This window comes from Trichoplusia ni, chromosome 11 (genome assembly GCF_003590095.1).
Source record: "Trichoplusia ni isolate ovarian cell line Hi5 chromosome 11, tn1, whole genome shotgun sequence".
Lineage (NCBI taxonomy): Eukaryota > Metazoa > Arthropoda > Insecta > Lepidoptera > Noctuidae > Trichoplusia > Trichoplusia ni.
The window spans coordinates 7,383,878-7,401,352 of NC_039488.1; the positions used below are offsets into that span (position 1 = coordinate 7,383,878).

Here is a 17,475-nt window from a genome sequence, read left to right on the forward strand (position 1 = left end):
TAAATTGATCAAATTACTGTTCGCGTGACGTCACGTGTATGTATAAAGCTTGCGAAGTCGTTACGTCACAAACCTTTAAAGGAGAATCTTTGTCAATGCCCATTATAAATAGAAAGGCAAAAATACGAGTCTAATATTTTTTTATCAGCTATCTGTGAGACTGAAAATATTTTTATTTTTTATAACCAGTCGTCATTCTATTCGTGTTGTTATAAAAATAAAAGATACTTATTTAATTACTTAAAATATTTTTAAAACCTTTATAGGATTCTGTTTATTATATTATTAAAATTGATGTTAAAATAGGTTATAAGGTCTAAGACTTAGATTTTCTCTTTAAGTACGATTGCAGTTGTGGCAAAGAGGTTTACGAGTTCAGTGGTGATGGTTTTTAAAACACGAGGATCGAAACTTCGTTAATACCAAAGTCTATTCATTTTATTTACCCTACAAATGATTTTTTTTTATACTCTTTTCATTTAAAAGAATTATAAAAATATCATTTAATTTTTTTATTTTATTAAAAATACTGATTATTTCGACTAGAATGTTTTAATAAAAAAAGATATTTATATAAACGGCATAATTTAAAAAAGTACAAAATAAATTTTATTGCCTTATGCTTTGTCATAAAAGATATATTTTTATATACGTAAAACTTTGCATTTGTTAATTAATTTTTAAGTTAAATGGTATTGTTTAAAGGAAAGGGAAAGGAAATAAAGCTAAAAGGAACCTAAACTGTTTTATTTGTTTATTTAAAGAAATCCTTTTTTTTTATTAACTGACTAAAACCTTCTGTCATATTTAAAATATTTAATTACTGCTATATTCTGATTATAGCGTGGTAATCTAAAGCTTTCATCAATTTATGGGCCATCCAACTCTGACAGAATTTTCAAATCGGTCCAGTGGTTCTTGAGCTTAGCGCGCTCAAAAAAACAGCTTTATAATGTTAGTAAATACTATGAAACCGCCTAATTAAAATATTTCAAATTATTGCAACGACACCAAAGTAGATAGGATAAAGGCTCAGCAGAACAATGGGTAAAAAAAACGACAAAAAATCTAAATAACATATTTTATTTACGCATAATAATTATACAAAAATATAATTCTAATCTATTCATTATAATTAAATGAAAATGATAAAGACTAAATTATTATTGGCACATATTATCTACACTATAGATATATTTTACAATTTTGAACGAAAAAAATAAATAAAATGAAAATTTTTGGGGCCTTTTATTTCAATGACATACATGACAATTATGTAGGCTTTCTAGGACCACAGTATATTTACGCTTGACAATGTTATATCGCATTGGAACACGAATAGAAATCTTCAAATGTATGTGAATGACATTCCTCTTCGACAAGTGACGTAACTTTGACTTGTCAGTTCAATACATTGGAGTGATTCGTCAGCGTTAGCGAGGAGACATGTAACTTTTTTACATCCCTTTTATCAAGGCCTAATAGTACTAAAAAAATCTTGAAAATGTTGACGCTTTTTAGAAAATATTATCAAATGATTTACAAAGTAGATATACTTGTCAAGGCTTGAATAAATAATTTATCCGTCAAACTTAAGTTTTGATTAGTGATAAAATCATGATTTCAAAAACAATTATTGTTGATTACGCCTTATTAATGCAAAATATAAAAAGATAAAAATTCTTTAATATTGCAATCAGAATAATAAAAATATAATTCACTTTACGCTTATCATGAGCAATAACAGTTTGATTATTAACTAATTAAGCCAACGATATTTAATTATTTGACCAATTGTAAACAACTTATAATTTACGAATGATCAACTTTTAGTTTACATTCGGTCAACGAAGTATGTTTACATTTGGTCAAATTATTTTACAATACAAAAATGTAAATAGATTATAATGAAATGTATTTTTTAAATAAATTGAATGTTATGGCAAAAATTAAGGCCAGAACATAATTATATTTTGATTATAGTGTGATGATATTTAAAATATTATGTATATACATATATATAATAGGATTTTATACAACCTTTTAGGAAGACAATGATGTAACTTGAATTTAATGAATCTTTGATGGGATTTACTCTCACTGTAAAACATTGAACTATCGAAAACCTAAGTCAGAAATTACAATTAGACTTTTTAAATCACAATTAAGTAAACAAAGCCTTTTAAATACCTAAGAGCAATTACGAATCATGTTATTTATTTATTTACTATTGATTCCTGGATTCGTTCTTACCGAACTGGTCACTCGCGGCTCATGACAGAGACAAGTGGAAGAATAGTGGGGAGGCCTTTGCCCAGCAGTGGGACATTCCAGGCTAGTAATAATAATAATAACAATTAAAAATATCTCGTATAAATAACTAAAGTTGCTAGCGACAAGTTTCCACATATGAATGTCAAATTACCAGGTTTTAAGCTTTTAAATTTACCAACCAAAGTTTCAACCTAGTACCTATATTTTACAATGAGAGTATATTTCAAAATACCATTTTATTGTAATATAACAACATTCCTACTTTCAGTCTCGGCCTTTGGACCACCATTTACACATTACCCGACTGCATCAGAAGAGTAATGCTTTCAGCCTGTACATCTGTTATTACACAATCATCCAAGAATATAGTACAGACGTATTCAAGAGCGACAGAGACAAGTGACTTTTTAAATGTCTCTCTGTCTATACATTCCATTTGACAAAGATAGAATGACACTTAAAGGTGACATTTAATTACGATGTTGAATACGAATTAAAGTTCATTGAAAAGTTACAAAAACGGCCTAGTTTTGCATTTATCAAAGACAATAATTTCTTTCAAAGATGCATAGGGTATCATAGTAGTAAGCTTTAAATCGAGTTTGTGGGTTGGTTGCCAGCCTTTTTCAAAATCCGCCATCTTGTAAAGGGGATTTAAAATTGAAATAAATTGTTCACCGAGCAAAAAAGTGGTTATGGGATGGTCGGATAATTAACAGACAAAAAATTGCATTTTTGATGAATTCAAGGTCATTTGCAACTTTTCAATGGTTTATCAAGTAATACATAAGAATAATTATTATTAGAATGTAAAACAGGAATGGCTTCTGAGCAAAATGATTTATAAATATGTATGTTGGTTGATACAATCTTAAAATTAAAATGGAATGCAAATAAATACTGTAAAATTAGAAACTAGATTAGTGACTAATATCTACAGACTAATTTCGTTTCACCAAGTTTTTTTAGGTGAATTTGATTTTATCCTTAAGTTTTTTTTGCTAAGGTTAAAGTTTTTGAGGTTGTATATTTGACACCTCTTGCTTAAATACCTCGAACTGTATTGATAAAATTTGGTATGGAATATGCAAACTTTTTAAAGATTTTTTAATGTTTTCATACAACTATAAAAATGTCTGTTAACTGATATAATAATGTTTTTCAAAATGGAATGTAATTTAATGCAAAAAAACATTTCAAATACGTACGTCGTCAACTAAAAGAACCAGCTTACGAAAAAATTGACCTCATACTCAAAAAAGGTTTTTTAAAACTTACTTTTTGCCTCCAAGGGACTCAAAGAAATTCACGAACTTGTTGACTCCAATATTTTTAGGTAAATCATCTTCTGGCGGATCGTTAGCTCTGATCACATCTTTGGGTGCACCGTTTGAACGAGTAACCATTTTGATTTCGTTCGAAAGACGCGGCTTCGGACGATCACCGTTGATCTCAACCGAATGATCATCACCATTCTTAGTAACTTCAGCAACTGGTGATGGTGGTGATTCAACCACATGTACGGCGTTATCAACTTCATTGGACTCCTCAGCGACTTTGCCATTGTTCTCGACGATTTCAACGTTGTATTCAACGACTTCAACATTGCCTTCGTTGTTTTCAGCGACGTCTTCAACAACTTCGTTAGTCGAAACTTCAGTTTCAGTTGTAACCTCGCTGGATTCGATAATTTCACTGGATTCAGTGACTATGACTGTTCTTGACTCAGAAAATTCACTGGATTCGACTACGGACACGCTTTCAGTGACAGTTTCAACTATTTTCGGTTCGGGGACTTGAGTGTTAGATTTTTGGTCCCAAACGCGGTAATGCTTGCTGTAGAGATCGTCCCAGAATTCCATCTTCTCTTTATCAGGGTTGGTTGCTAAGGAGAGCTCGTTGCCTATGTTGAGGTAGTAGAGGTTGTCCTTGGTTACTGGCAACCAGGTGACGGTTAGGTAGTGGTTTTCGTCGGGTGTTGGGTTACTGTAATTAAAAAAGAAATGGTGTGAGTAAAAATTGAAATTAGAAAACAGCATTTGGGCTGAAGTCTTTTGTATTAGTTCCAAAAAGTATGGATTTATTTCGGTACTTATAAAACTAGATGAAAAAATGACGGTAAGACACATTTAAGAAGTAACACTATTTATACACAACTCATTTGCGTTATTAAACCTCGCAGGTTCAAATCCTGTAGGTGGGGTCCTGAGGTTTCACTTTTACTATGGTATTATGAGTATTTAATAGCATGTATGATAGTGATTCTATTGCTACTTCGAACAATAATGCAACTCTAAGTCTGAATCACAAAGAAGAGGCTGTATACAGCTAAAAACCCAGTTATAATAAGATAAACAACTCACCCGCTCTTAGCAAAGTTAGTCCAGAGTCTCAGCATTCGCTCCCTCGTCTTAATATCCTGGTTACTCGGAGTCACATTCTGCTGAAGATCATTCTTGAAGAGATACCCCAACTCATCCATATGAGTAGCTCGGTTCAAACCAAGGCTGTTCACAAGTTTCTGGGCATAATTCAACTCGCCAACATAGTCAAACCGGTAGAAGTAAATAGGCTTGTTGCTAACTTTAACCAAGTTCTGAATGTGTCTGTGTGTATCAATGTTGATCGCGAAATCGGAGAAAAGCTCGAAATATTCGTTCAGGCTTTCGACATCAGTGTGTTTCTTGCCTTTGAAGTATAGCTCTTTGATTTTTTCTGTAATAGCCAATGCTTCTGCCGAGTTTCTCTCAATGTTAAGCTCCTTAGGAATGAAAACTTGTAGATCTTCGTTCCTACGTTCCGTTGTAAATTCTAAGGATACCGCACCAATCATGATTGGTATTTCAGCGACCCGACCTGATGTTAGCAAGTCGATAAATGGCTCTGTAATGAACGCTTCAACGCCTGGGAACTCTTTCTCAACGACGGCAGTGAAGAGATTTGGTACTTCAGGGAAGGAATCGAATGGGTTGATCTTAGCTTGTGTTGTGACGAGGTCTCGAGCTGAAGTTGCATTTAAGAAGTCTAGAATTTCTTCAGGATCGCTCGATTCACATCCTAGAGCTTGCGCAAGAGTTTTCGCGCTTTCTATAGGAGTCTGCTGGATAACGTAATTGCTAACAGCAGTTCCCGACTGGACAATAGCCTTACTGATCATGTTTTTAGTCAAGGGGCTAGCTGTCAACAAGGACACGGCTGCACCACCAGCGCTTTCACCAAAAACGGTAATATTCCCAGAGTTTCCTCCAAAATGTTCAATATTACTCTTGATCCACCTCAGAGCTTGGACTATGTCCTTCAAACCAGCGTTACCGGGGATCTCAGGGGTGTTCAAGCTCAAGAACCCAAGCACTCCGCATCTGTAGTTCAAAGTGACTACGACTACATCTTTTTCTACGAGATAATCTCCGCCGTAGACGGAGCTACTGGATGAACCAAACCTGAATCCGCCGCCGTGGATGAATACCATGACGGGTAGGAAGGCGCCGTCGAGGTTGGGGGTGTATATGTTGAGGTAGAGGCAGTTCTCGTCTCCGAGGTACTCGCCGGATTGAGGGTCTATCTGTGCGCTCTGGTTGCCTTCGGAGGTAGCTTCGCGGATGCCTTCCCATGGTTCTGGGGGTTGGGGGGCCTGTAATAAGCAATTGCATGAATGAATATTAAATAGCTGATTCAAGGGATTGTGGGAGTTTGCGATTGTTTTCTTTATTTTAAAGATATTAAACGATACCTAGTAATAAATAACCGTTTAATTTAATGGACAAAGGTTTTCTGTACGGCTGTAAGTGTGGTGAGTGTGTGAATACGCAAAACTACATCATTTGATAAAGTAAAAATGTCATGGGTAGCATAAGCTTAAAACATGTCGCTCCATTTTCAAAACCTATTGATTTATAACACACAGTGGAGAAATTCAAAACATTGCCTGAATTTTATACTTTTACTGAACTGCCTTGCATTTTTTTGTACGAATTTTCAGTATTTTACAGTCTTACATAACTATGACGTGCTAAGATGCCTCCTTATCATGTTTACAGAAAGATAGTTAAGATGAAGATATACTTATCAACAGCGCGATGAATAATATTTGTTCTGTTGCCAACTTAGAACTTTTTCTGCAAGATTTTCAGGCATTCACTTTGAGAATTAAGAAAAAAAGGTAGTGGGGGATTTTCGGAGATTTCAAAGTGTGCATTATTATTTTTATTTGAGAACTAAATAATCAGGTTCATGTATTCTTTTCGATCGCCAAAACGTGATACCATTCTGCTCCGGCCCGGCGCGGAAGCAATAATATTGACAATATTCTACACCAATGAATTCGCCTGACGATAATTTTTGAAAAAATATAAACAAAACTGTATTGTTTATATTATCAATTTTGTACTGGCAACAGCTTCTATGAGCATATTTAAATAACCCACTCTTCAGCTCTTAAAAAAATATAGATGAGACCTCACCTTAAACCTCAGGGATCCTAGTGGAGGTTTAGCATAAGGGATCCCCTGAAAGTTGTAAAAAGCCTTCCCCGAGGGCCCGTTGACGACGCGGCCCTGCACCTGGCCCTGCTCAACTCTGACTATTGGTGTTTCTGCCATTCTGCCACCGCTGGAAAGGAGAAACGATACTGTTAAAACCTTTTTAGTCGTTTTTGGATCTGGTATTAAGTGGAAAGGTGGTTGGATTTACTATTTTTTTTGGCTCCCAGAATATAGTATTTAATCCTTGTCTAGCAGGACTTTTCACAAAAATTCAAGTCACATGCACACGACACTCCAATGATAAACGGTGAAGTAAAGGGATCTGGTAGCGACAACCCACGGTAAGCTAGCATACTGATCAATCAATGATTCAATTCTTGTATTGCGAAGCACACGCATCAAAGACACCCAGGTTTAAGGACAAGCATTCTTGTATCAAACTAAAGTTTGTCCTACGCGGGGATCGAATTCCTCATGTTAATAAGTTACCAGGAATAAAATGGATGCGAAGATCAAGAGACTTGGGAGAATGGTATAAACAAAGGTAGGCTCAACCCAGCAGTGGGTTATTCAAGGCTGATGATGATTTTGATTTTGAAACGTCTTTGGTATTATACTTCAGTACCGAACTCTAAAAAAAAGGTACCTATCGACGACTTTCCGCGGTAATTAACTTCGCCAACGCAAAATATAGGTCAATAAAATGAAAAACTTATACGTTTTACAGCATTACTTAATATATATTCATTGAAGCAAGCCAGATCTCGATTATAATGATGTTGATTTAGTATCGTCTACAGTTGACAGATAATGCATGTTAGGCCGGCAATAGAAAATTCATAGTGAAACTAATAGATTTTTTGTAATTTTGAATGAGTAATTTGTTTTGTTTCCTTTGAGGGGTCAAGATGTGTAAAGAAGTATTTAAAAAGCCTTGTAATGTCCTGAAATATTAGGTGTCACTTCTGTACGAGGAAATAACAAAATTTTATAAAATTATTATGAGCAGAATCCAGTGCCGAGGGAGAATACCTTTTTTCGGATGGTAAATCATTAAAAATTAATGAAACATTAACATTAAACATTGTGGTACGTAAGTAAGCCGCCTTATGTACCACAATTTGTACATGAAAGTTTAAATAAATTAAATTATTACTGCCGCTTTGGGTTATGTGGGAGGGAGTGTTAGACATTCAATGACTAAAACTAAACTACTACTAAAATTTTATGGGCAATCCCACCCCCGCGCGACAGATAGCCCTAATGGGCTCCAGAGCGCGTGCTGGCCTCTCTTTGAGGTGCTAGTGGAAGACGACCGCGGTCCGGCACAACACTGGTCCTGATCGGGCAGTGAGCTACCCATCACTCACCGTATGCAGGCCAGAAGAGAGTAAACCTGCGATTGCGCATACGCTTTGGTGCACTATTGGCCGAAATCGGTCAAAATATTTTTATTGACTGCATAGATCCCCGCGTAGAACGAGTATTTGTGTGACCAACGAATGCTTGTTCTGAGTCTGGATGTCTATGCATGTGATTTGTATGTTTGTGAAACCCCCCGCGACACAAGGATTAAGTTGCTTACTGCGGCAGTCGTTTAAAAAAAAAGGTTCATTCAAGACATTATGCAACTATTCAAATTAATTTTCTTTGACAAATTGTCGGCTTTTCAAAGTTATCGTTAGGAATTTACGATGCGTATCTATTATTATCGATTTATATATCTTCGATAACACAATTATTCACTTTTATTGATAAATCATTATTTTCCTTCATTTGGTTAAATATTTTTTGTACTGGTGAAAGAAATCTGAGTCTTCATAATTTAATCTTATTTGATAATATTTAAATTAGATTTGTGATTATTTTGTGATAAGTTTATTCGGGAGTGCCTTAATAGTTTCGTACCCAATCTATAATTGTAAACAATATTTTGAAAAATGTTCCCTCGAAACATTTTATGAGCACATGATCATGATGTTACATGGTGAGACCAATTTCCTCTTATCATTGGAATGACTAAAGATATTTATTTGCTTAGAAAGAAATAGCCACGTTTTTATACCCTCACTTTTCTTGTTAGTCTGTATGTCGTTCCGGTTGGATTTTTGCAATTCAATTTTGAGGCACTTCCCGATAAGATAGCAGGGTGAATTTTTAGGCTAGTAGCCTCAAACCCGATGCATTGAAATTTACAACTATAAAAGCGGCTGGACCGATATTGATAAAGTTCGAACAGAGTGACATTTAAAAAGGTTGGTTTTTATATTTTTTAAGTTATAAATTATTATTTTTAAATACAAGATTAATTTTCAAAGACCAGCCCATCACAAAATTCTTGAGCGATACTAAGATCGGTCTACGCGAAAAGATAAGTTATTTTTTATTTTTATATATTTGTTTTGAGTTAAAATACCTAACGCATGAAAAGTCAACAGCATTTCAGTCTATAACTATAAGATACTACCAAAATTTTGATGAATTACAGTATTACACGGTTTTATCTTCTTATCTCGCCATCCTATACATTAATCATTACGATATGCTATCAGACACAGTTATTTAAATAAGGCTAAGGGCTTGTTCAGCCTTCGCAGTTTTAGTTAGATTTTATTGTGTTTTATTGAATTTATTTTGGTATTAAACTCTTGGATAATTAGATCGTTAAAAATGAAATTTTGCCGATGGTGTTTCATGTGACCGTTGTCATTTACGATGATAATTATTTATTTTAATACTGGTTTACTCACGCGTATTTTTCAGGATTGTCAGACTAGTTTCGTGCAGTCAAAGTAAGGGTACACAACCATATTTATCGGGATTGCCAGATTAGTATCGGACCCAACTTAAGTCCTTAAACTCCGAAGCTGACGTTGTGGATGGGTCGAACTCCATCATCAGTTGAACTTACTTATCCGATAAATACGCATGAATAAAATGTTGTTAATTAAATAATTATGAATCCGCTTCGCGAAAGTTATTATGATTATAAATTAGCAAAATTAACAAATAACCCCATCAGGAAAAAACTTCAAAATACAATAGGCAGACAAACAAGCAGACATCTCGTTAAAATGGAAAACTTCAAAAGTAAATGTTATTACTATTCGAAAAGTCACGAGACTTGGACTTGGCAGTTCAACACATTGGAACGATCCACGAATGCGTGTTCTAACTGTTCTAAGTCTGGGTGTCTTTGTGCAAGTGACTTGAATGTTTGCGGAACCCTCACAACACAAGGAATTTCGTTTTTCTTTAAATCATTTTTCGGCGAAATTTATTTTGTCGACAGAAGCAGGTGGATGAAATTAAACATACAAAAATAGCATTCAGACTACCTATTATTTCAACAACGATGTTTCGAAGTAAAATTGGATTTTTTTGCCAATTTACCGGTAACCATCAACAAAACAGTGAGGCAAATCACTGCTTTACTCAAGAACAACTCTAACCAATATATCACCATTAAGCCTTGTGAAATCATAGGCTTTCCGAATATCCGGACACAGGCATCTATTTTTTACCATTTTTGATTGCATGTCCGGTCAAAGTAAACGGTCTCCGACTTATCCGCATGTTAGCAGCCTGACTTGGCATTCGATATTATTAGAATTTAACAAGTTTATAGTTATCATCAGGTAAGCTTTAATTTATAATCTATTCCCATTAATTTTGTATAAAAACCTTTCAATACTACAGTAAATGTTCGTCTTTTTTATAAATGCCCGGCATCACAGGATGGTCAGCCCATCTATTAGGTTTGGCAACCCTTGTCTAATGAAATGTAGTAAAAAATTGACACTTTAGAACGTCACTAAGGTAAGTTTAATAAAAAAAGGGAAACTTTCCTATCACATCCACTCACCGTATCAAATACTATAACACAGTACCACACCGCACAAAGTCTATAGATACACTGATATTTATCAGTTGATAAAGGTATCTAGTATCAGGGCACCGTACAACTATATTTCATCATTTCAAATGTAATCTTTTATCATATAAATCTAAAGATACATAAATACAATATCTAAAGGCTAGGTGAATGATTTCTCTCGTTTCTTTGAAGTATTGTCTGAATTGTACAATCTCGATGACTTTTAATTTATAATAGTCCAAGACTAGTTTGTTTTCTGAGTTCATATATGCATCATCATCATCCTAGCCTTTTCCAAACTTTGTTGGGGTCGGCTTCCAGTCTAACAGGGAGCAGCTAAGTACCAGTGTTTTACAAGGAGCGACCGCCTATCTGACCTCCTCAACCCAGTTACCTGGGCAAAACGATACCGGTTCATCATGAGCAGACAGCAAAATTTCAGATTTCAAAATTTCTAAAGATTTCTTTTAATAATATTAGTGTCGATGACCGGAATCTATTTGGGAACCTAGCATTATCTGGATTCCATAAGGCTTTTAGTTAAAAAACTAAGAATACGAAATCAAATTTTGTTCGTTTATTTATTTAATATGTGTTTGTATAAAATGACATATTCAGACGTGGATTCTCTATTGTAAGAATGTATACCTATTTGATTGAAATTAGGTACCTAAATAAATGAAGCACGGTACAACAGCCTTAGTTACAAAGTCCGACTCCACTTGATCGGACTTTCCCAACTAATATAATTTCATTAATTTCTAATTCATCACACGATAAAAAATCTCATTTCAAGAATTTATAAAAAAACACAGTCATGATGAAAATTATATTTCTTCCAAAAATAGCAGAATCAGAATTACATAACAATTTAACAATGCTACATATCTCGCGACAAAGGTAACTACATATACAGCCAACAATACAAAATGGCGCTTCAAGAACAATTATACTACTTGACATAACGAATGGTGTTAATTAGTTGTTTCTATTCAAGAGGTTTGCATTAACAATGAGCGAAGATGATTTTGTAAAAGATTCTTTAGCTTGCATACTATGAAAATGTCACCCTATTGTAGAAGTGGGATGCCGCTATTTGCAATGTATTCTGTCTCTCTTGTAATGCCAATAGTTTGATGGTAGTCTTGTTCGGTACTGGCAGTGTAAGTTTATTAAGTTTTAGTTTGACCCTTTTAATGGTACAATACGAATTTTGTTAAAGATACGTCTTTTTATTCACTTATGTCATTAATACATATTCATTTATTAACTCAAAGGATGCAAATAGGCTAAAATAAACATATCGGTTCGTTTCAACCCACCAAACACCATAACAAACTATGGGCAAAATATTTGTGTTGTACGTGCAAGTAGAATCTTTAACAAATTATGTAAGGAGCACGATCTTGATCCATTTTTAACTAGTGTGACAGCGGCAATACGATGCATAAGTCTAAAATTCTTTCAATACGCATAATAATAAGCGAAGGCTTGTAATTGGCTCACTATTGCACAAACTGTTTTTTATTAGAATTGTATTTAGCTATAAGCCTTACATGATGTATTAAATAAAAAAATAAATATTAGCACAAAAAAATGGTGACCCATCAAAATCTCCGTCCCATTCGTTGCTTATCACCGATGTTTTTTATTCATTATTTGTCGTTAAAGCGGCAAAAGAATTACATATTCAATCAAAATTTCGAATCTCTCGCTATTACGGTAAGTGATATACGGCCTGGACCCCAATTCTGCTATTTACAATAGCCGATGAATGGCTTAAAATAACACTTTTCGTATTCTGTTATACATTTTTGTACACAATATTTGGAAATTCCGTGCAGGACGGTATACTCAAGGTCAATACAATTAACTTTCAATTATTGTATTGGCAAAATGCTTAAGAGAATAGGGATAATTTCAAATTTAATCCAACTGCCATTCATTCATCGGTCATTGTAAAATAGCAGAATCGGGGCCCAGATGAAATCGTTTTACACTTTGGGTACGAAACCGCAATCAATTATTATCACTATCATCTTATCCATGTTAACTAATAAAGTTAAAACAAATATTATAAAACTGGAGAACAGCTAAGGCGTTGACCATTTTCCATTCACATAAACATAAGCAATCGTACTGATATCTGGTTTGAAGGACGGCGGGTCAATAGCACTTAACATACGAAATTTCTCGTTTGACACGTCATTGCAAGCCGTGCAAACATGTGAAATGCAATACAGTAGATTATAGCCAAGCGTTATGGTTTTAATACCGAATATATGACCCGTGTCAAGTTGAAACGTTTTTTGGTTATTTATTTATGTATCAACAACATTCCTAGAGTAATAAATACACTTAATACTTGAAAATACAATGGAAAATCAACGGACAACAATTGATTTGTCGGCTATGTCTTCGGATCGATCTAATAATCTAGGATGAAGTTGTGAGATCTCTATACATATAATATATGAATATTCTAACAAAAGTTCTATAAAGTATCCGTTTTATGACTTAACTAGTCTAATCGAATTTGGATTTTATAGCCTAACGTATTAAGATATTGAACGTAATTAAAATAATATTAATAACTGGTATTATCATCAGCGCTAATGGCAGACCACCAGGCCTGTAGCTGATAACTTGAATTTACATATGAACATTTATAATTCAACCTCAGAAATCGGGATTAAAAATCTAATGACATTCATTCATCCAGGAGCAATTTCAGCTAACTATAAAACGTGACTCAGGTTAGAAAGAAGAGGAAGCGATTATTACAACACGCAAATTGATATTTCGGACTCATCCCCAAATGAAGCCAAAACTACAAATTTTAATAATCAGTCCAAATCTAAAGTATCTTCGCACGAGGATATCCCAAAATTTACGCTGTTTCCTTTACATGTTAGGTAATCACTGTCGATAATATTCTTGCTTTTGCCTGCACCGCGGGATCGCTTGCGCATGCTCCGTTCGGCATCGGTGGGAGGATGAGGGCTGCATTGAGACGAAACTATTGATATCTACCTACCCGTTTAAACTCAAAGCGTTTTACATCACCCCTTTAAGTAAAACTATTACAGCTGTCTGTGACAACTACGTGTAATAATATACGTCATCTAGCTTCTATAATTGCAACAATATTCCTTTGGATTGGTGAATTGGTGGTAAGTTCCCAATCTTGCCAAAATACTGTTATTTTGGCAAAATGTGGGAACTTCATCTTCTAGAATGTATGTCTGTACATACATTCTAGAAGATTAAATCTTTTTCTGTCGGAGTAAAAGGTTTTATATCCTTAGGTAGTTTGTCACGCACTTTTAGAACATTACACTTTACAGTAATGTCTCTAGGTGCACGGTTCTAAAATGTAATTCTTATGGAGAAGAACCGGCAAGAAACCTAATAAATTCCATGCTCCATTTGACTCGGCCTATGAATATCAGACTGCTGGGCACAGGCCTCTTTACATCTATAGAAGGTTTAAGCATTATCAGTCATAGCGTTGAATTCAAGCCTTATCGGAATGCAAAACAGCTATAACAGATTCAAGGCCAACTCTTTTAGCGCTGAATTATGTAATATGTGCTAAGAATGCGCTAAACGTATTTTCTATGGATATTAGTTTGCTCACGATTTCCTATAAGAAATAATGGATTTTTGCTCCCCCTTTGGCCCCGTTTTAAGTAACGAATGATCGTGCTCATCACTCAAGCATTTGCCCTGGGTGGGAATCGAACCCACGACCTCCGGTATAGCAGTCAGGGCCACTAACTACCAGACCAAGAGGGCAGTCAAAGATATCCTTTAGTGCCTTAAGTTACCGCGTATACCTATTCTAGTACATAATTTGTTTATAATTTGTATATCAATGGTTATTTGTTAAAGGTTAATAGTGCATAGGTATTAGTGCAGTTAGTTGAACCAAAAGTTAGTTAAGATTAGTGTTAGTCAACCCAGTTTAGTCACGTAACACTGACTCACCGAAGGTCATCTAAAAACTCGTTCACTGCAGTTATCATTGTTGTAACTTAACTGAAAAGACAATACATACATTTAACTACATGCTACAACTACAACAAATATTCTACAGTTAGTATTCTAAGTTAAATAAATACTTTTCGGAAAACCGCATCCAAATTGCTACAGCCAAACGCGAGATAATTGCGGACACACATACACACAAAAAGGTCCAACTAAGAACCTTCTTTTTTCATCAAATCTTAAGCTTGGATTGCTGCCGTTACGGAAGTAAGACGGTATAGATCTTCTCCAAGGCGTAATTATTATTTTAAGAGTAAATGGAAGAACTTTAGTATCCAAATTAAATCAGTTTTCAAATCCACTAGTAACGACCAACCCCAAGAACTTGAAAAAAGGTTTTATTTTCTGGCATTGCATGTGTTTAAATTTTGTGACAATAGGATAGGCGTGTGATCATTCAAATCTGTGCCTGAATGTCAGATCCTGTCAAATATGTATCTACCAATGCTTTCGTGAGGCCGTGACCCGGAGGATTGTCCGAAAGGGTCACCGTGGCCCCGGTAAATAAAAGTTTTCGTCAATAAAAGTCCGTTACCCAGGAGTCTTTAGATAATTTTCCATCTTGAAAGAAAAGGTGTATTGTATAAATGCTTCAGTTGTTCTTGTTCTACGCCACTCTACGGCGTATAGCAGAGATTTGACTGTACGGCTAGCCGAGTGGTTGAGGTCACCACGCCAAACAACGCGCGTCGTGTCGCGGGTTCGATCCCCGCACAATATTATTATTACTTATCGAACAATTATTTGTGTGTTCGATAAATGCTTTTTCGAGTATAGAGCAACGATTGTTTTAACAATTGCGAAAGACTAGCCTCATCACGATTCTAACCACGTGTTTAATATTGTACTTGTCTGGAAACCATACAAACTAATCTTCTTAACAACGCAATGCGTCTGATTTAACTGGCTGTTTGCAATCGTAATGGTTTTACTCGTAATTACTCAAATGAAATAACAAAGCGAATCTTCTATCAATGGCCAAATAAAACGACTCTAGGTAAGTTATATTTTATTTATTTACATCTACACTAATAAAATATAAAGCTGAAGAGTTTGTTTGTAATTTAAATTGAAAAATGTGTTTTGTGTTGAATGGATCATTCATTGAGGAAGGTTTTAGGCTATATACAATCACGCTGCGACTAATAGGAGCGAAGATACAATGGAAAATGTGGAAAAAAACAGGGAATATTCATCTTCGAGGGATTCCGTTCAAAAATTCCCAACTTATATCTTCTAACAACGCGGACGAAGTCGCGGGCAACAGCTTGTTTCGTATACAATTCATGTACAATGGTGGACTTAATGCCCGAGGCATTCTCTACCAGTCAACCAAACGGTGATGCAGAGATATCAAGAAGTAGGTGTACAAAATAAAAGTCAACGTAAACCGAGATAAAATACACTACATATTCATAATATTATACATACACACTGTGAATAATGTAAATCTACCCATTTAAATGAATAATACAAATACATGAAATATATTACTTAAACATACATAGATTTAAGAATGAGGAAGATGAAGATTCGCGGGACAAATTAGCATTTCAATTAATTTTGACAAGCGTTGACACTGATCGGAATGCTCAAATGTACGGGACTGAAATTCTTTTTTGAAACAAGATGAAAAAATCCCGGCAATAACCCACATCACAAAACATCTTTAGCAGAATTGCAAAATCTATGATATAGTTCTTGATTCGCTCACTTGACAATCAGATTCCCATATTCCTTCCCACCACAAAATTTATTATCAAACAAAGCTAAGAACCCACCTAATTAAGGGTATGCTATTTCAGTGCGCTTTCTTTTCAGTCCCCACTCGAGTGTATTTGCAAGCAGAGATGTGGTAATTTTCCCCCACTTTACTCCCACGTCTTTAAAATGGCTCAATTTTTATCAAACGTGCCTAAGAACACTCGGACATAATTCACGTTTAATTCAAAACAAATTAAATTGAAATCGATCAATCTGTTTTGTATATTGACGATGTTTTCTTTCACCTTGTCTTGTCGGCAATGTCTTACTCGTAGCATAATTCATAAACATTGGATGAAATTAAGTTCTCAAAATATTTAATTAGTAATTTAAGGTAAACCAGTCTTTCTACGAATAAAATCAATCGGATTATTTTATTTTCCGAGGGATTATAGTTGAAAATGATTATATTTATCAAGATGGATGTAACGCGGGTTTAGGAAGATAACGGAACGAAAACATGCTGATATACGCGGTGAGCAGTTGTTTTATTTAAATTTGACACTATAGACTACACGTTTAAAACTGATTCTTATTTATGGAATACCGTATCGACGATCTCTCGATAGACATAAAAAACTTCTATTACAAAAAGTAGGTAGTCCCTCAAAACATTTTATTCATCATACGAAATTGGAATCAGCTGATCATGTATGGAATGTCTAAGGTTTCTTGATGTGGGACTTAATAATATTGATTTCTAAGTATTAATTTAACTTACTAAATAATATTTAGTAAGTTAAACTTAATATATTAAAAGTTTAGTTTTATTTCAATCGAAATGAATCAACTGGATTTGATAACCCAGAAATTTATTGTACCACCACAGCACAAAGGAATTACTAGTTATTATAAAAATCGCTGAATATTTCTGTACTTTGAAAAATCTGAGTTCATTCTTCGAATTGCTGCTAACCGTACACCAGCAGATGTGTCAAAAAAAAAAGAAAATCAGACCATATGGAGATGACGAATACCGCAAAACTGTGTGCAGCGATCTGAGTCATGTTTCATTATAATTTTACTCCT

At 34.6% G+C, this 17,475-nt stretch overlaps 1 protein-coding gene across 5 annotated transcripts in view; it reads right to left on the minus strand.

Moving 5' to 3' along the window:
* Nucleotides 1-2,536: 2,536 nt before the first annotated feature.
* Nucleotides 2,537-17,475, minus strand: part of LOC113498447 (juvenile hormone esterase-like) — a 33,055-nt gene continuing 18,116 nt past the window's right edge. For 2 of the 5 annotated variants that reach the window (XM_026878427.1, XM_026878426.1), the window contains exons 2-5: nt 14,623-14,673; nt 6,735-6,882; nt 4,638-5,905; nt 2,537-4,260 (exon numbers count right to left, since the gene is read on the minus strand). In XM_026878427.1, coding sequence (XP_026734228.1) covers nt 3,549-4,260; nt 4,638-5,905; nt 6,735-6,882; nt 14,623-14,660 — 2,166 coding nt within the window. In that variant the 5' untranslated portion in view covers nt 14,661-14,673 and the 3' untranslated portion in view covers nt 2,537-3,548. Of the gene's footprint in view, nt 4,261-4,637; nt 5,906-6,734; nt 6,883-10,620; nt 10,717-14,622; nt 14,674-17,475 lie in introns of those variants that run through there. The other 3 variants (XM_026878431.1, XM_026878430.1, XM_026878428.1) reach the window with 2 other exon arrangements.